This window comes from Chanodichthys erythropterus, chromosome 18 (assembly GCF_024489055.1).
Source record: "Chanodichthys erythropterus isolate Z2021 chromosome 18, ASM2448905v1, whole genome shotgun sequence".
Taxonomy (NCBI): domain Eukaryota; kingdom Metazoa; phylum Chordata; class Actinopteri; order Cypriniformes; family Xenocyprididae; genus Chanodichthys; species Chanodichthys erythropterus.
In genome coordinates, this window is record NC_090238.1 from 31610746 (window position 1) to 31636884 (window position 26139).

Here is a 26139-nt window from a genome sequence, read left to right on the forward strand (position 1 = left end):
ATCAAGCAGGTTCAGTTGAGCTTCTGTTTATGTTTGCTGATCAATATTTATACATGAATAAAAGCCCATAAAATCAATCTAAATTCAATCTGTTCATCATACAAAGCAATCCAGTCTCTTCAGAAAATTTGGACTAAACCACTCAATTCATTTGGATTAGTTTTACAATCTCTTTATGAACTTTTTGAAGCGTCAAAGTGGTAGTTGCGTATCTGTCAATGGAGGGGACAGAAATCTCTGGTTTCATCAAAAAGATCTTCATTTGTGTTCCAAAGATGAACGAAAGTCTTATGGGTTTGGAACGTCATGAGGGTGAGTAAATGACGACCGAATTTTCATTTTTGGGTGAACTTAACTTTAAGAAAAAAGTACTTGACGTGAGTATATCCTTTAGAATAATTTCTGCAGGATCATGTGACACTCGAGACGGACTGCTAAAAAATCAGCTTTGCCATAACAGGAATAAAATACATTTTAAAATATATTGAAATTGAAATTTTACAATATTACTGTTTTTGCTGTTTATTTGATCATATAAATGCAGCTTTGGTGATAAATCTTTCAATAACATTAAAAAATCTTACCAACTCCATACTTTTGAATGGTTATAGTAGTCTCTTTAGTCAAATATCCATATTTCACTACCCTCTAATGTAAATGTTGGACATCAAGATGATGTAAAGTGCACAGGATGTAGTAAATATCACTTCTGGTGTGTGTTGTCACAACTATGGCATTTTTACACAAGTGATTCCCTCTTGCCTATAACACAGCTCTGTTTACGCACAGCTGGACTCACCGTTAATCATAAACTTATGGGACTGTTGTTCTGCTTGGTACTTCACCCTGGGGGCAAAATTACACTTCACTTTTTCCATATAATATTCCAACGTTGTCGCTTTGGGAGTGTAACAAACCCAGCTGTCACAGTATTTCATTCAAGCCAAGCCTGTGTGTTTCTTTATGTTCTTGTTTACCTAGTCACAGCGATGTATGTACTTTCCACCTTTTTATATGCACTCATGTGGATGTATTGAATGCTCACTGATGTTTTTTGTTGTCTTTTGACAGATAATCTGTCAGATTATTGCTCAACTGTTTTATTTCTATGAATTAGGATATTAAAAGGGAAATGTGAATGCCTTCAAAAAAAGTAACTGGATACTTTGGGTAATGCAAGCAAGGACTTGAACGAGAATAAACGAGGGTATTACTATTGTGAATTCAATTTCATTTTATTTTACACTGCAGAAACATTAAAGTTTTATCATGTAATATGTAAAACATGACATTAAGATAAAGATCATTTCTTGTCTCTGTAACAGAACTGTCCCGTTGATGTCGGTCGATTTGAATCGTCCATGCTTATTTTATCCAGCAAGTTTATGATGTTCTGAAACAGAAATTGTCTTTTTGTTCCAAGCTACAAAATGGCATTAATTCGTTCATGAAGTTTGTTAGCTCACCTGTCTCCCAAAAGCTTTTGCCATATCAGCTGCACCTGCTCCATACTACATTAGGGTGTAAATATAATCTTATCAGTTTTCCTCTGGCAGAATGTTTTATTGCACTCCTATTGTTAAATCATTTATGGATTAAGAATATATTAATGATCATAATCTGTTACCTCATTCTTCATATGGTGATCTGCCCCACTGTCGAGCAGAAGTTTCACCAGCTCCACATGGTTATTCAGCACAGCAACCTAAAAATTATAACCCAAAACAAAAAAAGCCTGCAATAATGTAATCCATCATGTCCACGACAATTCTAATGACTGTTTTGATGATAAATACCATTAGTGGTGTCTTGCCAGCCTTGTCACGGACGTTTACATCAGCTCCAGCCTGGAGGAGGACAGAGGCCACCGCAGTGTTCCCACTGATGGCTGACACACGCATGAGAGGAGTCCAGAGAGACACTTTATCCATCACATCCACCTGTCAGAGTGCAAAAACACAGATGCTTTAAACTGACAGTACAGGGTCTTTAACTCGACATTTGACATAGTAAGCCGTCCCAGATGCTACATCTAAAACCTGTCAAAAGAGTTTTCATTTAAGTGACATCTCATTGCTATAGAGCTAAAAGCTATCGGCGATAACTGGTCATATGGAATTAAAGTCACCATCAAAATGGGCAATTCTTTTTTTATGGAGTATTGCATAAATATTTATTTTATCTGTGCACATCTTTTTTATTTTTTTAATTCACATATCCTCAATATCTTTAATCAAAATAACTTCCCCTCCCTCTTACAGTGACATTTCTGATGATGTGTTTACTGGCGGGAGGGCGGGGCAACCTGTCACTCGCATGAGATCATAGCCACTGCAAACCACAACCATCCAGTCAATTCCTGATGAACAAACCCTTACAAAAAGAAGTTTATTCAAGTGTGCTATTAGTATACTTCTTTTAAACTAAAAATGAGAATGTTCTATGTACTTCTCAGCAATATACTTAAAATTACACTTAAGTATACTAGACTTAAAAGTAAGTATATTTGGCATATACTTGTACACAATGTTTTGATTGAAATGTACTTAACAGTATAATTAAGTATACTTGGCTTGTAGTTGTATTTACTCATTTGATTGAGTAGCGTATAAAATACTTTTTACACAGTTTTACATACTGTCTTATAAACTTACATTGTTTGAAAATATTGATTTATAAAGAAAAGATGTCCCTATGTTCCTAATTCTGAGTATGTGAATTTTTGTGTAGGCTAGACCACTGGTAGTATACATAGTGTACAATTTACTTCAAACCTATTTAAAGTACAGTTAAAGGTAAATTTCAAGTTTTAAAAATTAATAACTAAATATGAATATAGTGGTATAATTAAAGTGCAAAATTAAGGTATAAATAGTACCCTAAGTATAAAGAAAACTTACAAGTATACTTGCAGTATTAAACTACAAAACTATAGCTTACTGAGAGTATACTTCAAAGTGTACTTTCATAAACTAAACAATGTGCTACAAGTATTTAACTAGTAAACTATCAGTATACCCATAAGTTCACTGGTATTATAGTTGCAGTACAAAAAAAAGTGTAGTTGTAAACTAGTGTACTCAGTTTATTCTTACACAGTAAACTTTTTATGTACTAAAAAGTAGACCAATTTAATCCCAATCAGTATTGAAATAGTACATAACTACATAAAGTATACTTACATTTATACGTGAACTTAACTTTCGCTAAGTATACTAAATAAAATGAATTTGAAGTATGCTTATTTTTTTCTAAGGGAAATCAAGTCCCACAACTTCCATTTCACGCCTACTTTAATGTACGCTAAATTTTGAGCATTTGGTTCTTTGCACTTTACATCACATGAAATTACTGAAAAATTGACCTCTGACCTCACAACCATCTTGGATCATATATGTAATGACAGGCAGTTGTCCTCCATCCACAGCCCAGTGGAGCGGTGTGCAGCCATCCGTGTCTCGAGACTGCCATGTTGACCCGCAGTTACGCAGATACTTCACTGTGTCCAGGTGACCGGCGTAACAGGCCAGCATTAAACTGAAAAAAAAAAAACATGCATAGATAAACAAAAAAGATTAGAAAACATGAATGATTATAAAATGGAACTGCATAGAGCTGCACTGAAAAGGCAAACTCACCTGTTTTTTCCAGTGCTATCTCTCTTGTTAATATCAGCTCCATGCTTCACCAAAATGTCTGCTATGCTGCAAGCCAAACAAATGCTGATTGCAATTAGAAATTTTGACAAATTAGGTTTTTCTCCAATGAAACCACTTAGCAACTATTCAGTAGCTCGCTTCTAAATTGGCTTTAAATTAAAAACAGAATCATAAGCAAGTTTACCTGGTGAAACCTTTCTGTGCTGCCACCATGAGAGGAGTGAAACCCATTTTGTCATGAACATCCACATTGACCGTTCTAGGGAGAGGAATTACATGAGAGGGGTCATGACCAATGTGTGAACTGGTATTTGAATGCATGGTTCATCCAAAAATGAAAATTCTTAGTTTCATGACTTTCTTTCTTCTGTGGAACACAAAAGAATATATTTTGATATTTTTTAGGTGTGTTTTGCAGAAGAGAGAAAAGCATACAGATTTAGAATGCCATGAGGAGTAAAACAACTTTTTCCCTTTGTTTAGTACAATGTTAGTACTAATATGAAGAAGCTTGAAGTGATTTTGTAGTCTTACACCAAATTTACGCTGCAAATGTGGCACAGAAGCGCTTCTAAAATGGCATTTAAGTATCTTCCCACTGACTGTTTAATGCTGCTCAGAGGTGGCATAAATGCATTTAGACAGCAGTTAAAACGTTCTACTTTAAAGGGGACCAAATATGAAAATTCACAAAATTCACTGATTTATGGGGATTAAAAAAGGATTTTTACCATTATAGGCTGGTTGTACAGTGTGTGTACACACTATACAACCAGCCTATAATGGTAAAAATCCACCACTCCTTTTTTTTAATCCACATAAATCATAAGCAGTGTCTTAGAACAAGCTGCTTGCAGTTTCTACGCAATGAGAATCTGCCATATTAGCATAGATCCCACGAAGAATTTTGCAGTAAATTATCCAAAAACCACTAGAACATGTTATATATTTTGTTCACTTGAGTACTTACAATATCCCAAATGTTTCCAACTATTTGTAAATCGTAAGAAAATTGCAATTTTAACCAAGGTGGGGAGCAGCAGCTCATTTGCATTTAAAGATACATGTGCAAAAACAGCTTGTTTTTCCTTCCACTCAAAAATGGGTATTTACAACATGGTATAATAAATGATCTGTGGGCTCAAACTCAAACTTCACAGACACATTTTTGTGGCATAACAGGTCCCCTTTAATACTAGGGGCTGAGGTGGGTGAGAGCAGGCATAATTTAGTCTAGCTTTTATGTGGAATTGCACATTTACACTGAATTATGAGCAGGCACAGAGCAGCATAAACTTGTCTATGAAAAGATGCCTTTACAGATGGTCAGTGGGTCTCACCCTGACTGTAGCACTGTGGTCAGCTCCTCCTCATCCTCCCTGTTCACTGCCTGGTGGAGGTTCTTCCCACAGTACGGCTCTCCTGTGGTGACACCATCAGAACATTAACCAGATAGTCTACCGTTCAAAAGTTTGTGGTTGGTTTGATTTTTTTTTTTTTTTTTTTTTTTAACTAAGCCTCATGCTCACCAAACCCACATTTATTTGATCAAAAATACATTTAAAACAGTAATATTGAGAAATTTTATCACAATTTAGGATTTTATTAATTTCTTTTTAAAAAATTTTATTTATTCCTGTGACACAACGCCTCTGTACCTGTACTTCCAATTTCTCTTAACATGGGGATAGGAGATGTGTCAGTCTATAAATGGGAAAACATAGTAACTCGCCTTACTTATTTGAAAAAAAGTAACCAACATTTTGGTGTAAATTTAAAAGTAATGCATTACTTTAGCACTTACTTGAAAAAAAATTAATCTGATTACATAACTTGTGTTACCCCCAAATTAATTTAAGGATACATTTTTTGAGGACTTAAGATGACACAACAAATTTCTATATCCTAATTATTGTTAACATGTATAATCATTAATCTGCTAACAGTGGTTGTAAATTAAATTGCCTAAATTATTACATTGTTAGCTAACTGCATGATTGTATACAGTGGCAAGAAAAAGTATGTGAACCACTTGCAGAATCTGTGAAAATGTGAATAATTTTAATAAAATAAGAGGGATGCATGTTATTTTTTATTTAGTATTGTCCTGAGTAAGATATTTTACATAAAAGATGTTTGCATTTAGTTCACAAGACAAAACAATAGCTGAATTTATTAAAACGACCCCATTCATAAGTATATGAACATTGATTCTCAATACTGTGTGTGGTTACCTGATGATCCACGACTGTTTTTATGTTTTGTGATGGTTGTTAAACTGAGCTCTGTTCTTCAGAAAAATCCTCCAGCTCCTGCAGATTCATCAGTTTTCAAGCATTTTTGCATATTTGAACCCTTTCCAGCAGTGACTATGATTTTAAGATCTGTCTTTTCACACTGAGGACAACTGAGGGATTCAAACACAACTATTAAAAAAGGTTCAAACATTCACTGATGCTCCAGAAGAAAACACGATGTATTAAGAGTCGGGGCTGAAAACTTTTGAACAGGATGAAGATGTCACGATTTTTCTTATTTTGTTTAAATATCATTGTTTTTCTTTTAGTACTGCCCTTCGGAAGCAACAGAAGATACTTGCATGTTTCCCAGCTGAAAAATGAAATACAATTTACCTTGATCTTTAAATTCAAAAAGTTTTAACCCCCCGACTCTTAATGCATTGTGTTTCCTTCTGGAGCATCAGTGAATGTTTGAACCTTTTTTAATACTTCAGTTTGAGTCCCTCAGTCGTCGTCAGCATGAAAAGATGGATCTCAAAATCCTACAGTCACTGCTGGAAAGGGTTCAAATATGCAAAAATGCTTGAAAACTGATGAATCTGCAGGACCTGGATGATTTTTCTGAAGAACAGAGCTCAGTTTAACTGCTCAGGACAAACAAGAGATTCATGAACAACCATCACAAAACAAAAAAACAGTCATAGATTATCAGGTAACCACACACAGTATTGAGAATCAGTGCTTCACATACTTATGAATGGGGCCATTTTAATAAATTCAGCTTTTTTTTAAAAAAATTATTCACAGATTCTGCAAGTGGTTCACATACTTTTTCTTGCCATTGTATGTACATTTCTGAAATTACATACATTAGACAGTCACCTCTGTGATAGCAGATTACTCTAAATTGTAATGTTGACATGCATTCTCTGTAAAGCTGCTTTGAAACGATCTGAATTGAACTGAATTTAATTTTTTAGGGATTCTTTGATTAATGGGAAGTTCAAAATAACAGCATTTATTTGAAAGAGAATTTTGTTTTGTAACATTATAAATGTCTTTACTGATCAATATAATGTGTTTGTGGAATACATTTCTTTAAATGGAACCAAATGGTAGTATACATTTTGGTAACACTTTAGTATAGGGAACATGTATTTACTATTAACTACGACTTTTCCCTTAATAAAATCCTAATTTACTGCTTATTAATAGTAAGTTAGATGTTAAGTTTAGGTATTGGGTATGATTAAGAATATAGAATAAGGTCATGCAGAATAAGGCATAAATATGTGCTTAATAATTACTAATAAACAGACAATATTCTAGTAATATGCATGCTAATATAAGCAACTAATTAAAAGACCCTAAAATAAAGTGTTACCTATATTTTTTATTAGTGAATCCCTATGTTTTTGTTTGTAACCAACAAAAGCAAGGATGAGATTTACTAGGTTTAAAATAATAATAATAATAATAGGTTAAGTCTTATATCTCACGGGTGGTGAAGACAGAGACCGCAGGGCTGAAGCTGCACTCCCCCGAGGGTCTGGTGACCTTCAGCCTAAAACTGTAACTGGTGCTGGACTCCAGTCCCTCTAAAACATGATGGGTGCCGTACCCTCTGTGATAAAACACCAAAAGATTGCTGAAAAGCCAGTTTTAAAATGAAAAAGGTACAGAGAAATAATGTTCAGGGTGATCGAGAGAACACTGACATGTATTTGGTGCTGTATTTGTGTGTTTTGGGGTCCATCTGCTCCACAGAGAAGTGGCTCCAGTGTTCAGGGGGGCCAGTTCGAGGTTTGCTCTCTTCATTCATCCAGCTCAGCTCGATACTGTGGTGACTGACCTTCCCGATCACAGGTGGCTGAGGGACTTCTGGAGATAATAAATGGCACGTTCTTAACGTCATGCACTTTGTTTGTATATTTAATGTGAATTTTAGACATAATTAGCTTTGCAGTCATTTCATTTCAGTCATATTACTTTTTGTTAACCACATGACAAGGGCTGAAACCTAAACCAATCTATGGTTAATATGCAGTTATCTGATCCAGCAGCATCCGTGGACTGATTTTGCTATTCAGGTGTGACATACTGTATGAGTAAACTGCAGCCTATTGGTTTCATCTTCTTAATAAAGGTCATGAATATCATGTAACAATGCACCAGGAATAACTAACAGAAGATTGTTCCTGGATTAGTGATTCAGTTAAAAGATCATCCATTACTTTTTAATCACTGTTGCTGGAGAAAACTGGCAATGTAGCATAATTTTCCAAATCAATAAATAAAATGCAACTCTTCACAGTAGTTATATTTTAATTATTTTATTAAAAAATGTTGTATGAAAATATACAAAATATTGTATTATATGCTAGTTTTTAATTATATTAATCAAATAAGAAACTTTATGTGGTACTATATGAATATTAATTCATAAAAAGGTGTTTTGTGATTCAGTTAAAACATTACTTGTTACTTTTTAATCACTGTTGCTGACGAAAACTAACTAAATAAATAAATGCAGCTCTTCATAAAGTTAAAAAAATCAGTAGGCCTAGTGATATTTTATTCAATTCATTCAAAAAACTGGTATTATTTAAACCATATGGTGTTGTTTTGAATAAAGTTCGTCTGAAAACTTTATAAACAATTCAGTCAAGCATTTCATTTTCATCTCTTCTTTCTGTTGTCCTCTATTAGCTATATTTTACAAACGTAAACAAGTTTTGGAAATACTAACGTTACATGTCCTGACAATCAACTAGTAGCCACGACACACAAATCAAATGTCTACCTGGGTTCATGGTTGTCTCGGTCTGCGTCCTTGTGTTGAGAAACTGATGATAGTTTTGCTGCTGTGTGTTTGCAGTCTCTCTCGCGCACATCTGACTGACTCTGCAAGCATTACGGTTGTCATGGTGACATCATTGCGCGCAATCTGTGGTTGACCCTATGGGTGGACCATTTAATTGTTTGTTGCACGAAACACTCATTCCAAAACGTGTTCAAATTATTGTTTTTGTTTTAAGAGAGCGAAGTATGCTTATCCAGACCCTGTAGTCACTTTCATCATTTGGGGCACTATTGTGACGATGAGATTAAATGACCACATGACCGCTTAAAATCTCTGCTGCTGCGCGTCCGAGTGGTGATTCAGTGCGCTTATGACGGTAAGACCGAATCGGTTCTTTCGAACAATTCATGTTAAAGAGCCGGGTCAAAAAAGAGTCAGCGATTTTTTTACGTCACCACGTGCTCCATGGTATATTACATGCTTTAAATTATGTTATTTTAAATGTGTTTTTCTAACAATTCCAAGCCAATAAAATATTTTATAGTAGGCCTATTTTTAAAATTAGCAATATAAAATGTAGACTTACAACAATGTTTACGTCGTTTACTTTTTCAGGCCTAGAAATCACACTTTTAGAATGAATACATTTTAAAGTCTTTAAATCTTGAGGCCCTCTTGGAAATTTGCTGCTTCTCTTGTGGGCCCCTGCTGTAGACAACTAAATTTTATAAATAAATGTTTGTTTGTTTTATTTCATATCCATATTTAGCTTGTTTGAGTTGATATGAGTAACCAAACAGTTTATATATATATATATATATATCATGTTTTAGAGGGATTGGAGTCCAGCACCAGTTACAGTTTTAGGCTGAAGGTCACCAGACCCTCGGGGGAGTGCAGCTTCAGCCCTGCGGTCTCTGTCTTCACCACCCGTGAGATATAAGACTTAACCTATTATTATTATTATTATTATAAACCTAGTAAATCTCATCCTTGCTTTTGTTGGTTACCAACAAAAACATAGGGATTTTAATTAGTTGCTTATATTAGCATGCATATATATATAAAGTAAAAATAAAAAATAAAAATACTATGGAAGTCAGTGGGGCCCATTTGTTTACTGACATTCTTCAAAATATCTTCTTTTGTGTTCAGCAAAACAAAGAAAAAAAAACAAAAACAAAGGTTGTGACTTGTGAGTGATGATGTAAATGATGACAGAATTATCATTTTGGGGTGAACTATCCCTTTAAAATAAACAATAGGCAAACTACATTTGTCTGAAAACATTAAAGGATTAGTTCACTTTCAAATAAAATTTTCCTGATAATTTACTCACCCCATGTCATCCAAGATGTTCGTGCCTTTCATTCTTTAGTTGAAAAGAAATGAAGGTTTTTGATGAAAACATTCCAGGATTTTTCTCCTTATAGTGGACTTCAATGGACTCCAAACGGTTGAAGGTCAAAATTACAGTTTCAGTGCAGCTTCAAAGGGCTTTAAAGCAGAACTCAGTAAGATTTGCGAAGCTCCCCCTACAGTTTCCTTCAGTGAATGACACTGTCTTAAATACTCCAAGCGCAGCTCTGGACTACAACGACTACAACACTCGCCAGCACAGTAGTTTTGCAAATACAGTACAAGAAAGAGGAGGTGGGTAATTTGCAAATACAGTACACTCGATAGAGGTGGGTAATTTTCGAAATTGTCTTATAAAGTCATAATATATACATTGTTTTTGAATTACCATAAAGCATTTTGTCACTCTCGCGTGAACGTGAACATGAGGCGAGATTGTGTCGGGTCGGTGCAGCTCAAGTTGCAAGTGCTGTTTTCTGGCATAGACGTGCCAGAGGGGGTTAGTGCTCACCTCAAACACATCACTACAAGTCAATTAACCATCGTAAGGACTTAGAAAACTATTTATGAAGGTAAAAAAAAGTTACTTAGTTCTGCTTTAAACGATACCAGACGAGGAATAAGGGTCTTATCTAGCTAAACGATCTGTCATTTTTTGAAAAAAAAATGTAAATGTATACTTGTAATGTATGCTTTATACAAACAAGTGATACGCCTTCCAAGTGGTTCCGCCAAAACCGCACTTCCGTGTTCTTCAAAAAGCCTATTTAACTTACGGAACGAATGCAGCGCCAGTTCCGTTTTTTCCATAAGCAGAATAGGGAAGGTGTATCATTTGTTTATATAAAGCATATACATTTTTTTTTTTTTAAATGAACGATTGTTTCACTAGATAAGACCCTTATTCCTCATCTGTTATCGTTTAAAGCCCTTTGAAGCTGCACTGAAACTGTAATTTTGACCTTCAACCGTTTGGAGTCCATTGAAATCCACTATAAGGAGAATAATCCTGGAATGTTTTCATCAAAAACCTTCATTTCTTTTCGACTGAAGAAAGAAGGACATGGACATCTTGGATGACATGGGGGTGAGTAAATTGTCAGGAAAATTTTATTTGAAAGTGAACTAATCCTTTAAACATGTTTTAATAATTTATTAAAAAACAAATCAGTTTCATGTATAGGCTATTTTTAAAACTGTCAAACAACATTTTCACCCATTAAATTGACCTATTAATTAAACTATTACTATGCGCTGACTCGAGATCCACTCGGACCGATTCAGTTCAAAATCGGTTTTATGTTCATTAATGATCCGATCCAAAATGATCCGGTTCAAAAGAACGATTCATTCAATCGCTAGTGCGCTGAGCGGGACAACTGATGACACAAAGAGTCTGTATTGCCTGAGCGCGGGTCCATAAAAGTCGTCTGGGAGAGGTAATCCATTTAAGGCCATAAATATGTCACATAATTAATAGAGTGTGATTCAGTCGATTTGTTCGTGTTGATTTATTTGAGTACTTGAAGAGAGAGTCGCATTAGTGCAGCGATGGAGATGGAGCTATCCTCAACAGATGTGGAAAAACTATCTGAAATCAACGAAACTCAAGATAATGATTCGGATGATTTGCTGGAGTTGAATCAGTTCGACGGGCTCCCTTTTTCTTCACGATATTACAAACTATTAAGAGAAAGAAAAGGTCTGCCGGTGTGGGAAGCGAAATGCGAGTTTATGGACACTTTGAGCAACAACCAGATTGTGATAGTGACTGGCACAGCTAAAACAGGACAAAGCACTCAGGTGGGTTTATGTGTGTTTATAATATTAATTTGTACATTAAAATGCTCTTAAATAAGTAATATTATTCCATATTCTGCCCTAAAGGATAAATTAGGGCTGAATTTTGAACTGAATTTAAGTTATTGCTTCATCTTTTATACAAAGGTAAATAAAGTAAATGCAGCATATTCACTACTATTAGTTCATTTAGCATTGAAAGTACCAAAACTATGTTATTTGTGAGTTTTGTTTTGATTACATCATGTGTTATCTGTCTTAATCTTCATTTAGATCCCTCAGTGGTGTGCAGAGTTTTGCCTATCTGCGCAGTATCAGAATGGCATGGTAGTGTGCACTCAAATTCACCAGCAGAGCACGGTGGAACTGGCCCTCCGTGTGGCCGACGAGATGGACGTCAACATCGGCAATGAGGTTGGATACAGCATCCCACTTCAGACCTGTTGCTCCCCTGACACTGTTTTGAGGTGCGTATATGATCCCGGGGCATGCAAAGTCTACACAACGTTATTTGGTCATTTTCCCTGGTCTTTTTTTCCACTCAGTTCCACTATCTGCCCCTCCCCCTGTCATTACCACCACACGTGCATCTCCTTTTCAGGGGCGCCTGTCCTTCTAAACAATATAAAAGCTAACAAAAGGCTGAGGGGGCTCGGTCTGAGGGTCTCCACGGCAGCTGCCGTGCTTCCGTGCAGCCCATATGCTTCATCAAACCTTTCAGAGCCGCCATAAGTCAGTCTGGTGAACAAAGAGCCAGAACTGTGATTAGAACAGCTGAGAGGGTCGGACTTAATGAAAACGCTGACCTTAAGGAAAACACTGACAATTCCCAGAGTAAATTATCATCTAATTGCGTCTGCTTGTCTTCACTTAGCTCGTTATTTTTGTTTGTAGATTGATAGGATTTTGTATTAAATAGATGGAGATTTCGCCTGTGACAGTGACATCTGTTGCTTTGCAGGTACTGCACAGATGATGTGCTGCTCCGGGAAATGATGTCGGACCCGCTCTTGGAGCAGTATGGTGTCGTGGTCATTGATCAGGCTCAGGAACGCACCGTCAGCACAGACCTGCTCCTCGGGCTGCTCAAAGACATGCTCCTCGCACGGCCGGAGCTCAGACTGGTCATCCTCACCGCCCCTCACTCCGCTGAGAAACTGCTACGTCACTATGGAAGCGTTCCTCAGATCCAGCTGGAAGGGCCACAGCCGTGCGAGGTGGTGTATGGTAGTGGGAGAGGAGGTGTGAAGGATTACCTCTGCTCTGCTCTTAGACTGGCTCTGGAGATACATCAGAATCAAAACCATGGAGACATTGTGACATTTCTGGCGACTGAGCAAGTAAGAGACATTTAAATGTTAATAGATGGACTAGTTTATTATTTACAAATAATTTTATAAATTAACAAATACATGTTTTTCATTAAATTATAATATAATAATGTTTTGTATTTGTATAATTAATGCTTATTTATTTAATATTTACTGTATGTATTAAAAAAAATCATTTATTGCATTTATTTATATGTAAAAATAATGTCTAATTGTTTAAAAGTTGATCATGTAATTTAATTATAACAAAAAAATGATCTATAACGTATTTATAATATAATATAATAATGTTTCATGTTTATTTTATATTTAAAGTGTGTGCTTATTTGATATCTATAAAATTAAATAATCATATTTATTAAATTTATTAATTTATAAAAATTAATTATAATTATAAAGTTGATAATTAATGATAGTGTCTTGCTGTGTGTAAACAGACATACAGATTTAAAGGTGCAATATATACGATTTTTGCAGTAAAATATCCAAAAACCACTAGGCCAGTGTTATATATTTTGTTCACTTGAGTACTTACAATATCCCAAATGTTTCCAACTATTTGTAAATTGTGAGAAAATTGCAGTTTTAACCAAGGATCCAGGACGTGTGAGGAGTTGCCTGTCAATTGCGTCATACCCGCGTTACCCTTGGTTTCCGGTTTTATTTTGTAGAAATCATGGAAACACCAAAGACGCTTTAATATTTTCATGTTTTAATAGACAAGGGAACAACTGTTTGATATATTTATAGACAGAAAACTAATTGTTGTTATAGCTCAACACGTTTAGTCTTATTGTTTAAATGTAATTTTCTTGATTTTTTGTGAGTACCATGCTTTACCATGCCTCAGAGAAAAACACTATTTTGTGAGGTAGCTAACATAATCAGATGCGGCTTTATTTTTAGTAACAGTAATATGGAAGTTTCTCCATCCTACAATACATTTTAAAAGTAATTGCATGCCATTTATCAACACAAGCCATCCAGCATTTAATATGATATTCTAAAATCGATCTATCTTACTGCAGTGTGTAACAGTGTCTCACAGCAGCCGCCGAGTGAACGCACAGAGTAACGTTATAACATTTTCAACACACTCAAATGTATCTAATATGATAAACAGAGCTGCGTTACCTCATACTCATGACCGGAAAAGCGGAAGTGTCGCTGGCGACTGTGACATAATAAAAGCTCTGCTGCTCGTGAGGCGTGTGTTGCTCAATCACTTCATCGGCCTCGTTCAGCTCCAACAACACTCGGTCCTGCTCTGCTTCATACTATAGTAATGTTAATAATCGCATCCATGAACATGATTTCTTCCCGAGTCCAATCCCGCTTGTTTCCACCGGCTGTGAGGTGAAGATTCCGCGCTCAAAGTTGCCGTCATCAAGCTACGCCTTTGTTTTTAATAGGCCCCTAAAAGGACAGAATACTCAAGCAGACCTGTTTTTTTCTCGTCATAGTCATTGTTGCCCATTTTTTTGTATCTTTAGGTTCGGCGTTAAAAACGACAGTGTGAACGCTAAGTGAACCAGGACTAAATCTACCATTTTCTATTTTGGTCCGGACCAAAAGAACCAAGAGAATCAATCTAAAAGTGTGAACACACCCTTTCAGTCTTTACTAAAATCTGATGTTTTTATTGCGTTTTTTTTTTTTAATATTTTATCTCATCCTTTGTGAGCCCAGGCAACAGGCAGATCACTATTTTAATGGTTCCTTAGTTTTATGCCACGCAAATGTCACCCTGCTTTCCTTCAGTGAATCTGGCATAGAATTGAAAAAGGTCCCATTTCCATGGTAATAGAAACTTTTCTTTCTTGTTTCATTTTCAAGGAGATTGAATGTGCCCATGCCATTTTGCGGAGAGAGGGTGTCAATCTTGCGTTGTCTCATGGCGAGCTGGTGCCTGTTTCTCTGTGCCCAGCGCAAGGAGACAGTCTCTCAGTGCTGTCTGAGGAGAGCAAGAGCAGGAGAGTCTTCCTCACCTGCAGCCCCAATGAAGACTTATTCTGGGCCGTTCACAGCATTCGCTTTGTGATTGATGCTGGAGTGCAAAAACGATATGTATGTAGTGATTGTTTTTATTTTGAACTTTACGAACTATTCCTTATTATGAGCTCTGTTTTATATTTACATTTTGATTGGTGGGCGTGAAACTGTGATGTTTCGTTGTGACAGGTGTACAATCCTAGAATCAGAGCCAACTCCATTGTTATTCGACCAATCAGCAAGAGCCAAGCTGAGAGCCGCAAACAACTTGCAGGCCCAACAGGTGAGGGCTTTTTGCTTTCTGAAATTCTAAAATAAAGATACAAATGATTTTAAAATAGTTAAATATTTCCTCATACACAACCTTTCAAAAGTTTGGACTTGGTGAGCATAAGAGACTTATTTCAAAAACATTAAAAAAATCGTACCAACCCAAAACTTCTGAACGGTAGTGTACGTTTATGTTTACTTCAAATAAAAGTGTTTCTGGCATGTGTTAAATCATATAACTGAGATATTTCATGTACACAGGCAAGTGTTTCTGTCTGTATCAAGAGGACACGTCACTTCCTGTTGAGAGCGTCCCTCACATTCTTGAGTCTGACATCACTTCCACTGTGCTCTTCCTAAAGCGTATGGAAATTGCTGGCCTGAGCAACTGTGACTTCATTGACAGACCAGGTGAGATCCTTCTTATACAATCAAATCTCTTCCCAATCAAAAGAGCCAACTCTAGATCGCTCAGGGTTCCAAGGGATTTTTTGCACTTGTATTGAAATATTGTGTAATCTCTGTAGCTATACTAATTTTAAACAGTGAATGTATGAATATTTTCCACATAGTGAAGATTAGAATTAGAATAATTCATACACTTACACTAGAATCCCTCACATGAATCTAAGCAGTCCATCTGAACACAAACAAGTTGTTCACTCTCCGCTGTTTGCAGCAGCCAAGCAAAGCTGGGATCAGCCAGGTTCTCTTGGCTCACAGTAAGGGTGCAGATGGGCCTGTTCTGCTCACTGCTGGTATTAAGAGGTGGTGAGCCGTGCTTTAGCTGAGCCGACAGCGCTCTGACTGCGTTCATTGTTCCAGAGATAACCTGCTTCCATAACACGCACCATTCAGATGAGCAGCATCATTAGTGGAGCTACGGCAAGAGCATTTCTGTGAAAACAGCATGGTGTGATGAACTAGATGAACTTGTTTATCTCATGATGCAACTGAGGAAATATGTGGGGTGCTTTTGTTATGATGCCAGAAATTAGTGAGAGTTTATTGTCTGTTTACTCAGTCGGACTAACAAACGTTTCTATAAGGAACAGTTGATAACCTTTTGACCTATTCCCACAATAAAACTTGCTCAGGTGTTTTTTTTACAATTAACTATAGACCTTATTCAGAGCAGTGCCATGACAGGTATGAAAGCCAGGCTTTGAGGGTTAAACTTGCCATCAATGGCATCCACTGTAAAAAGCTGTATAAAGCTCCTAGATCACTTATGATTTTCCACAGCTCATGTTTTATGGAGTTTTTTTGTCTAGTAAAATTTCTTGGAAGGATATTTTTGCAGTGTTTCCTCAGCAGAACAATCCTAAAACACATTAAATTACAATACAAGCCACTGAAAAGCTTTGATTCACTGATGGCACAAGATGGCACTGCTGTGAATAAGGTCTATAGTTTTCAGTTAAAAATTACATCCCTTAACTTTATCCATAAAAAAGTTTTGTTCTTATTTTATTGAAATTATTATTGAAACTTGTCTGCTACTTTTAAAAAAATCACTTAATTATTGTTATGAGTTATTTACTTGTGGAAGATTGTTTCCACCATTAAATAATAAATAAAAGGTAATTAAAAGGTACTTATCTTGCAATTTCAAGTTGAAATCGCACAATTCTGAGAAAAAAGTCAGAATTGTGAGATTTAAAATTATAAATTGCAAGTTATAAAGTCATAATTGCATGATATAAAGTCAGAATTGCGTGATGTAAACTCGCAATTCTGAGAAAGAAACGTCAGTGATTTTTTCCCTCACAATTGGACATTATAAACACGCAATTGTGAATTTATATCTCACAATTCTGACTTTATAACGCGCGATTCTGAATTTATTTCGTGCAATTCTGACAAAAAGAAGTCAGAATTATGAGATAAAAAGTTGCAATTTCCTTTTTTGTTTTATATTTCATGACCGAAACAAACTTCCATAATTACCTTATTTAGGTCAGTTCAGTGTTATTTTAGTATTATTTATATACATTTATAATATTTATTAATTTTTGAATTAACTTTATTTATATATTTTCTGGTTTCATTTTTCATTTTCAAGTATTAATAAGTTTATTAATTGCTTTTGCCATTTTTATTATTATTTTTTTTTATATTCCTATTTAGCTTTCATTTATTTTTTATTTCAGTTTGAGTTTCAATAATTATAGAATTCAACTACAGTAAAAATATATTTTTTTTCAGTTAGTTGCCAAGGCAACATTTACTTTATCATTTAACTTTATCATCTAATATTTCTCATTTCAGCCCTATTTCATTGAACAAAATAGATTTGAATGGTTTTAGTTAACAATGGTTTTTAGCCTATCAACTTTAAACTATTCTGCATATTTTTCTAGTACAGATTAATGGCACAATTTGGAAAACTGTGATTAATAGTTTGAAATATATTACATATTTAAATTCACTCTGCCATAGATCCAGAAGGCCTCATGCAAGCTTTAGAGGAACTCGACTATCTTGCTGCTTTGGATGATGACGGAAATCTCTCTGAGATTGGAATTATCATGTCAGAGTTTCCTCTCGAGCCACAGATGGCTAAGACTTTGCTTGCGTCTTGTGAATTTGACTGTGTGAGTGAAGTGCTGACCATCGCTGCCATGCTAACAGGTAATCCTGTCTCAGTACAATCCACTCAACAGGTGTACCACCATGTGTCTGCACTTCCAAAATGTCTTTGCTCCATCCAGTTATATTTGGAAGTGATGTCAGATAACTGTTGTTTGTACCAAAGTGACTGTACCTTTTTAACCCCATAAAAATGTATGGACAATTCAACCTCTGCTAATACATTCAATTACTCTGGGCTAACTAAAATATGCAATGCTTTTCAAAATATTTATTTTATTTTTAATTATTATTATAAAAAAATGTATAATGAACAAAAATTATTCTCAATCTTTTAATTGCTACTTTTCTTTGTAATTTAGCTCCAAGCTGTTTCCTTACACCTCCAGTGGAAATGAGACAGAAAGCCTCACTGTGCCATCTGAGGTTCCAGCATGCAGAAGGAGATCACTTCACCCTTATTAACATCTTTAATGCTTACAAATACGCTAAGGAAGGGCCATGTGAGTGATTTTTGTGCATCTTTTGCAACTGTTATGTATATACATAAATGGCCAATGTGGTGAATTAAAATACACTGACCAACAAAATCTATTGATTATAATATATAAAGTGTTGATTTCACATTCACATTTGTATTTCAGACTCTAGCGTGGAACAGTGGTGTGAAGACCATTTCCTTAGTCTGGCTGCTCTTCAGACAGCAGATGCGATACGCTCTGAACTAACAGAAATCCTGAATCGGATAGAGCTGCCAGTGTCCTTACCTGACTTTGGCTCTAAAAGCAATAGCTTGAACATCAGACGTGCACTACTAGCTGGCTTCTTCATGCAGGTATGGATATAGAGATTATATGCATGATATACATAATAATTAGGGTTGTCGATTTAATACATTAACTTAAAGGGGACCTATTATGCAAAATCCATTTTTATAAGGTGTTCGAAGATAGAAGTGTGTCCACAGTGTGTGTTAACAACCAGCCTATAATGGTAAAAATCAACCCATTACTTTTTTTTATAATCACCATAAATCATAAACAGTCTCTCTAAACGTGCGGTTCCAGATTTCTCCTACATTTTTGTGAGAGAAGGCTAAACACCATTACTGACAATTTCTGACATTTTGGCTGTGTGAGATTCTCCAGTTTTGTTGTTGCTGAGTATCCAAAGCACGAACTGTTAAAGCTCCACCCTGTTCTGGAAAGGGGGCCGGGAGCAGAAGCTTATTTGCAAAGGGACACACACAAAATCAGTGCTTTTTTTGCTCACACCCAAATGGGGCAAATTTGACAAGCTATAATAAATGATCTGTGGGGTATTTTGAGCTGAAACTTCACAGACACATTCTGGGCGCAAGAGATTTATATATCATCTTGTGAAAAGGGGCATAATAGGTCCCCTTTAATAAATTAGTTATGGGAAAAAATAACACATTAAAATTATTAACGCACCCACCCCGCCACGCCCCAGAAATACGTAATTCATCTTACATTTCATACAGTTGATGGTGACGAACATAAAGCAGGTTAACAACTGCGTGATGGAACCTACAGAATGGAGTTAAAAAGCCACTAAAATACAAGATATCAGGGCAAAAATGTCTCATTTTTATATCATAATATAGTTAAGCAATATTACACGAGTGCTGTTTTTGTCCCAAATAGCACAAATGCATATCTGATATTGATTTTAAACAACGGTAAATAAGAAGTTAATATTGTGTTTCACAAGTTCGTCTGCCCATTCAGTCTGAATGGTTAATGAAAAAAAAAACTTAAAGAGTTAAACCCCCCTATAACAGTACTGCATAAAGGGAGAATACAAGAAATAGAGGAGGAGATGGGGAGGAGGAGGGATTCTGGAAGAATTGCACTGGGATGACTCAGTGATTGCTGCTTATATACGCTCATAATGATGATTGACAGGACTGAATGTTTAGGCTCCTCCTGAACCTACGTCTGGAGCTACATTATATTTTAGACACAATATTGTCTGCTTTTGCTTAATTTTGCCAATGAAATATAAACCCAGAGCAGAAACGCTGTATGTCTCCGAAAAACACACAGTGGTATTTAATTTCTGAATGAATCCTCGTTTTGAGCGAATCAGTCAGATGAATCAATGATTCAATGACCCATTTATAGGAGAGACATTTACTTAATTCCTGAATGAATCAGCAGTTTGAACACATTAAATGAAGGACTTAGTGACTTACTCAGTTACCACCCCCTACTGGCAGTTTTAGTTTCTTATTTATCATTTCATAAAAAAATTATTTCATATTTCCATATTAATGAAAATCCCTTTAAAGGTATAGTTCACCCAAAAATGAAAATTCTGTCATCATTTATTCATCCTCATGGCCAAGCTTATGTGTAAAACAATTCCATGATGAATCAAAAAAAATATTTTTTTTCTAAAGCTACTTTTTTTAATGTCTATTTAGTGCTTTTTTCATTTAACACAATAATGATGGTGATTAATTAATTGCCACATTTAAAAGATTTAACATTTTAATCGCTTGACATCCCTAATAATAATATTGTACTATATGCACTTTGTAAAAATCTAATATATTGCTATGCTTTGTTGCTTTAAAACTGAACAAGAAAAAGAATTAATCTCTTCCTCAAATGCACTGTTAAATGCACAACAGTGAAAATCGGTGCACAAATTCTCTTTCAAATTATTGCCTTGGGACAGTAACATCTGTGATTAAAGCAGATTAGTAAATGGCACAGTGATTTACGTATTTAAGTCTCTTTAGTGCTCCTAACACTGCATGAGTGCATTTTCCATTGTTTAATCTGTGTGGGGTTTTCCAGGTGGCGAGGGACATTGACGGGTCAGGCAATTACTTCATGCTAACCCATAAACATGTGGCTCAGATCCACCAACTGTCTGGCTACGGAACCGAGATGCACAAGAAGAATCTGCCAGAATGGGTTCTGTATCATGAGCACACGCTGTCAGAGAACAACTGCATCAGAACCGTCTCTCAAATCTCAGCACATGAGTAAGTGCTAGAAAACAGGCAATGAATTGTAAATAATCAGGCATTAATAATGTAATGTTATAATTTAATTTAGCTCACAGTCTCTTAGAACTTAATAAATTCTTTTTGTTTCATTTAAATTTGCTTATGAAGCTTTTTAATTTGGTTAACAACCTATTTACTCTCTTTTTCTTCAACCATTTGTTCAATTAAGGGTTCCAATTTGTTCCATTCGGACAATTCGTTCTTCTGTGCATTGTAATTTAATGGTTTCTTTGCTGTTTGCTCGTGACAGGTTCATTCAGATGGCGCCGCAGTACTTCTTTTATAACCTGCCACCTAGTGAGAGTAAAGACCTACTGCAGCACATTATAGATCACGGTTCAGCTGCCCCATCTAAAGGCAAAAGAAAAACCCAGACCCCCAGCAGCCCTGCCAGTGAGGATCAGCCGCATGAGCGCTGTACCATACAGTGACAGGGGAAATAGCATACCTTGCCACTGCATTACCATGACAGGATTCAAACAGGATGCTTTCCACAGTAACCATGGAATTTATGAGGCACAATGAGGAATCTCAATAGACTGAACAAATTAGTTTGATTGAAAAGAACAGATCGTGTAATCTGTTGCTCAAATTCAAAGGGCCCGCGGAAAACCCCCTTCTCACAGTGCCCGGGACAATGCTTCGAAGTAATAACAATTTGTACAGTTGTCTTCTTTCTGCTGAATTAATAGCAATTTAAATAACCTACTGCTGTGCAGTAGTTAATCAATAAACTGTCATTGACTTTATGGTGTCTAAAATGTCTTTTATAAATTGTAGCTACTAGCTGGCATTTTTACATAATATCAGGATAGTACAATTAAACATTTTCCTTTTTGCATTGATTGTGTTTCCCATTAGTTTTATTTAGTGCTGCAAGGCTGTAATTAAACAAACTTGGAATAGACTGGAATTGTTTTTTTGTTTTTGTTTTTCAATTGTATATGTATTTATTTGTAAGGCATTTGTTTAGTTAATAATATATTTTGATATTAATGTCAATTCCACTGTGATAATTCACACAAAATAAGAAATTAAATAAAAAAACTGTTGTTCGAAGTGTTAATATTGTATCTGAGATTTTTTATAAAGCTCTCATACAGTTTGAAATGATCTTCATATATCTATATTAAACTGTTATGCATGCGCCCAAATATCACTGCAGCTTTAAATATTATTAAAGGTGCCCTAGAATTAAAAATTGAATTTATCTTGGCATAGTTAAATAACAAGAGTTCAGTACATGGAAATGACATACAGTGAGTCTCAAACTCCATTGTTTCCTCCTTATATAAATCTCAAAACAGGCGAATCTCAACACCGAATGTTACGTAACAGTCGGGATCATTAATATGTACGCCCCCAATATTTGCATATGCCAGCCCATGTTCAAGGGCAAGCAGTATTAACGTCTGGATCTGTGCACAGCTGAATCATCAGACTAGGTAAGCAAGGACAATAGCAAAAAATGGCAGATGACATGATATTAACTGACATGATCCATGATATTATGATATTTTTAGTGATATTTTTAAATTGTCTTTCTAAATGTTTCATTAGCATTTTGCTAATGTACTGTTAAATGTGGTTAAAGTTACCATCGTTTCTTACTGTATTCACAGAGACAAGACTCGTTATTTTCATTTTTAAACACTTGCAGTCTGTATAATTCATAAACACAACTTCATTCTTTATAAATCTCTCCAACAGTGTGTAATGTTAGCTTTAGCCATGGAGCACTATCAAACTCATTCAGAATCAAATGTAAACATCCAAATAAATACTATACTTACGCGATTAGACATGCTGCATGACGAACACTTTGTAAAGATCCATTTTGAGCGTTATATTAGCTGTGTGAACTTTGTTTATGCTGTTAAAGGCAAGCGCGAGCTCAATGGGCGGGGAGCGTGAGCATTTAAAGGGGCTGCAGCCTAAATCGGCTCATATTTAATGATGCCCCAAACTAGGCAGTTAAAAAAATTAATTAAAAAAATCTATGAGGTATTTTGAGCTGAAACTTCACAGACACATTCAGGGGACACCTTAGACTTATATTACATCTTTTAAAAAGACGTTCTATGGCACCTTTAAAATCATTTTCACTTCAAACTGAACACTGCAGTGAAGTCATGAAAACATCTAGGGAATCATTTAATGGTGCCCTAGAGGTGCCTTTTCAAAAGATGTAATATAAGGCTAAGGTGTTCCCTGAACATGTCTGTGAAGTTTCAGCTCAAAATACCCCATAGATTTTTTTTTATTAATTTTTTTAAGTGCCTATTTTGAGCCATTATTACATATGCACCGATTAAGCGTGCAACCCCTTTAAATCCCCCGCCAGCTAACGACTGCCTTAAACAGCAAACACAAAGTTCACACAGCTAATATAACCCTCAAAATGGATCTTTACAAAGTGTTCATCATGCATACATTGATTCCTGTGAGTATAGTATTTATTTGGATGTTTACATTTGTTTATGAATGAGTTTGAGGCTGTGCTCCGTGGCTAATGGCTAATGCTACACTGTTGGAGAGATTTATAAAGAATGAAGTTGTGTTTATGAATTATACAGACTGCAAGTGTTTAAAAATGAAAATAGCGACGTCTCTCTTGTCTCCGTGAATACAGTAATAAACGATGGTTTTAACCACATTTAACAGTACATTAGCAACATGCTAACAAAACATTTAGAAAGACAATTTACAAATATCACTAAAAATATCATGATATCATGGATCATGTCAGTTATTATTGCTCCATCTGCCATATTTCGCTGTTGTTCTTGCTTGCTTACCTAGTCTGATGATTCAGCTGTGCACAGATCCAGACGTTCTGCCCTTGTCTAATGGCTTGAACATGGGCTGGCATATGCAAATATTGGGGCGTACACCCCGACTGTTACAGTCGGTGTTATGTTGAGATTCGCCTGTTCTTTGGAGGTCGTTTAAACAAATGAGATTTATATAATAAGGAGGAAACAATGGAGTTTGAAACTCACTGTATGTAATTTCCATGTACTGTACTCTTGTTATTCAACTATGCCGACGTAAATTCAATCAATTTGTAATCTAGGGCACCTTTAAACTGTCTTAAAATTAAACACTCCCAGGGGTGAATGCGTTAAACCCATTATGATGTTGAAAATGATTGTTATATAATAAAGACAATCAATGTTGTATAAAGGAATAGGCTAAATGCATTAAATATTTTTTAATGGTTCAAATGTTTGTTTGTTTTTAGTCAAACAGAAATTCTTGTGTTGTATCGTCACCCAGCTGTTCCAGTTCATTCACATGACAGATGGCAGAGGTGGAAGCGACGCTTGCAGTTTGTAAACAAAGTCTTTGATTGGTCGAATGAGTGACGACGTCATCCACAACTCTCACAGACGCGTCGCGTTTGCAGCGCATACTTTTGCTGAGAGCTTTCTAGTTGCGTAGCGTCACGACTGCATGATTAAATCTTATATAAAATGAAAAGATTTTCGCGTTTCCATCTTTGTTTCTATTTAAAATGCCCTTAGGATTTGTGTGGTCTTTTTTATTTTGTCATATTGGAAAAGCAGCTGCTCAAACAGTTTGTAGGCACTCGAGAGCATTGAGAGATGGGCACAGCAAAAAGCAGGATGAAAAAAGTCGCACCTGTGTCAGTGACAGAGGAAAACGTCTGCAGCAGCGGCAGTCACCGGGATTCAAGTCAGTTGTTTGGTCCCTCGAACACCCAAACTTCAGATCGGCGCGTGTCAATCAGAAGAAGAGCCCAGGGAGACTGTAACAGTGACGGGCAGGACTCTGAGTTTTCAGCCGATGATCTTGCGGTGGAGGTGGACAGAATTCTCGCTGAGTGTGACAACAATGATATAACACTGAACAGGACTTCTTATATGATGCCAATATCTGGAGCAAAGTCGTCTGGACTTTACTATGCCAAAATACAAGACAGCAACAATGTTTACAGTGGCAATAAACATGGTTATGTGACGAGGGGCGAATTTAAGGACAAAAATAAAGTGAACAAACCAACCTCAGACATTCATGAAAAGGTATGGCTGCTGCGTTTTTACCCATGTTAGAATTATAAGGCCTCATCTGTTTCCAACAGGCCAATGACAACTAGAATCAACTATGAATTATTAATAGAAACTATTAAAGTTTTTAAGTGGAATCCATATCTATTCCCTGGCTTTGTGAATAGGTCAGGCCTCCGGAAGACCGGTTGAGTTGTGCCAACATAGAGAGCACAGCAACAGCTTCGTAAGTGTATTCCATCAATTATTGATCTGAACTTACTTGTGACACACATCATTTCCACTGAGAGAAGTTAGGTTGTGTCCAGTGCTGTGTTTGGTTGAGAGCAGTGGTCTGTAATGTTAATTCAAATGTTCATGTTTAACAGAGGTCAACAAAGTGATGCCGCTTCAAGAGGTTAAAAATAAATAAATATTGATGTATTTTACGATGTAATTCTTCATTTGACATCTATTGAAAATGAAAACCCCATGTATTAAAGGGTTAGTTCACCCAAAAACAAAATTCTGTCATTTACTCGCCCTCATGACGTTCCACACCCGTAAGACCTTCGTTCATCTTCAGAACACAAATTAAGGTATTTTTGATAAAATCCGTTGGTTCAGTGAGGCCTGCATTGCCAGCAAGAAAATTAACACTTTCATTGCCTAGAAAGCTACTAAAGACATATTTAAAACAGTTCATGTGACTACAGTGGTTCAACCTTAATGTTATGAAGCGATGAGAATACTTTTTGTGCGCCAGAAAAACCAAATAATGACTTCATTCAACAATATCTAGTGATGAGCGATTTCAAAACACTGCTTCATGAAGCTTCGAAGCTTTACAAATCTTTTGTTTCGAATCAGTGGTTCAGAGTGTGTATCAAACTGCCAAAGTCACACCCCCCAGTGGTGAACCATTGAAATTTCGAAACACTCACTTACGATGTAATGAAGCCTCATTTACTGAAATCACGTGACTTTTATGCTCTGAACCACTGATTCGAAACAAAAGATTTTTAAAGCCTTATGAAGCA

At 35.9% G+C, this 26139-nt stretch overlaps 2 protein-coding genes across 4 annotated transcripts; one reads left to right on the top strand and one right to left on the bottom strand.

The window, feature by feature from the left end:
* Positions 1 to 1254: 1254 nt before the first annotated feature.
* On the bottom strand, positions 1255 to 25133 carry LOC137006939 (fibronectin type 3 and ankyrin repeat domains protein 1-like). Of its 3 annotated transcripts, XM_067368102.1 has the most exons (12): positions 25117 to 25133; positions 24735 to 24861; positions 7618 to 7780; positions 7399 to 7523; positions 5000 to 5081; positions 3844 to 3918; positions 3639 to 3704; positions 3372 to 3537; positions 1797 to 1940; positions 1628 to 1705; positions 1467 to 1511; positions 1255 to 1393 (listed from the first exon to the last, which is right to left on the bottom strand). In XM_067368102.1, exons 3-12 carry the CDS (start codon positions 7719 to 7721, stop codon positions 1304 to 1306), a joined length of 975 nt encoding a protein of 324 aa, XP_067224203.1. In that variant the 5' UTR covers positions 7722 to 7780; positions 24735 to 24861; positions 25117 to 25133; the 3' UTR covers positions 1255 to 1303. The 3 variants fall into 3 exon arrangements, with proteins under 3 accessions (XP_067224203.1, XP_067224204.1, XP_067224200.1); XM_067368103.1 differs by lacking the exons at positions 24735 to 24861; positions 25117 to 25133 and adding an exon at positions 12919 to 13048; XM_067368099.1 differs by lacking the exons at positions 24735 to 24861; positions 25117 to 25133 and adding an exon at positions 8703 to 8948.
* dhx32b (DEAH (Asp-Glu-Ala-His) box polypeptide 32b) lies at positions 11362 to 22256 on the top strand. The gene is made up of 11 exons (XM_067368098.1): positions 11362 to 11864; positions 12135 to 12328; positions 12823 to 13201; positions 15029 to 15259; positions 15374 to 15467; positions 15716 to 15865; positions 17897 to 18088; positions 18409 to 18549; positions 18691 to 18881; positions 20875 to 21065; positions 21340 to 22256. Exons 1-11 carry the CDS (start codon positions 11613 to 11615, stop codon positions 21518 to 21520), a joined length of 2196 nt encoding a protein of 731 aa, XP_067224199.1. The 5' UTR covers positions 11362 to 11612; the 3' UTR covers positions 21521 to 22256.
* Positions 25134 to 26139: the final 1006 nt, after the last annotated feature.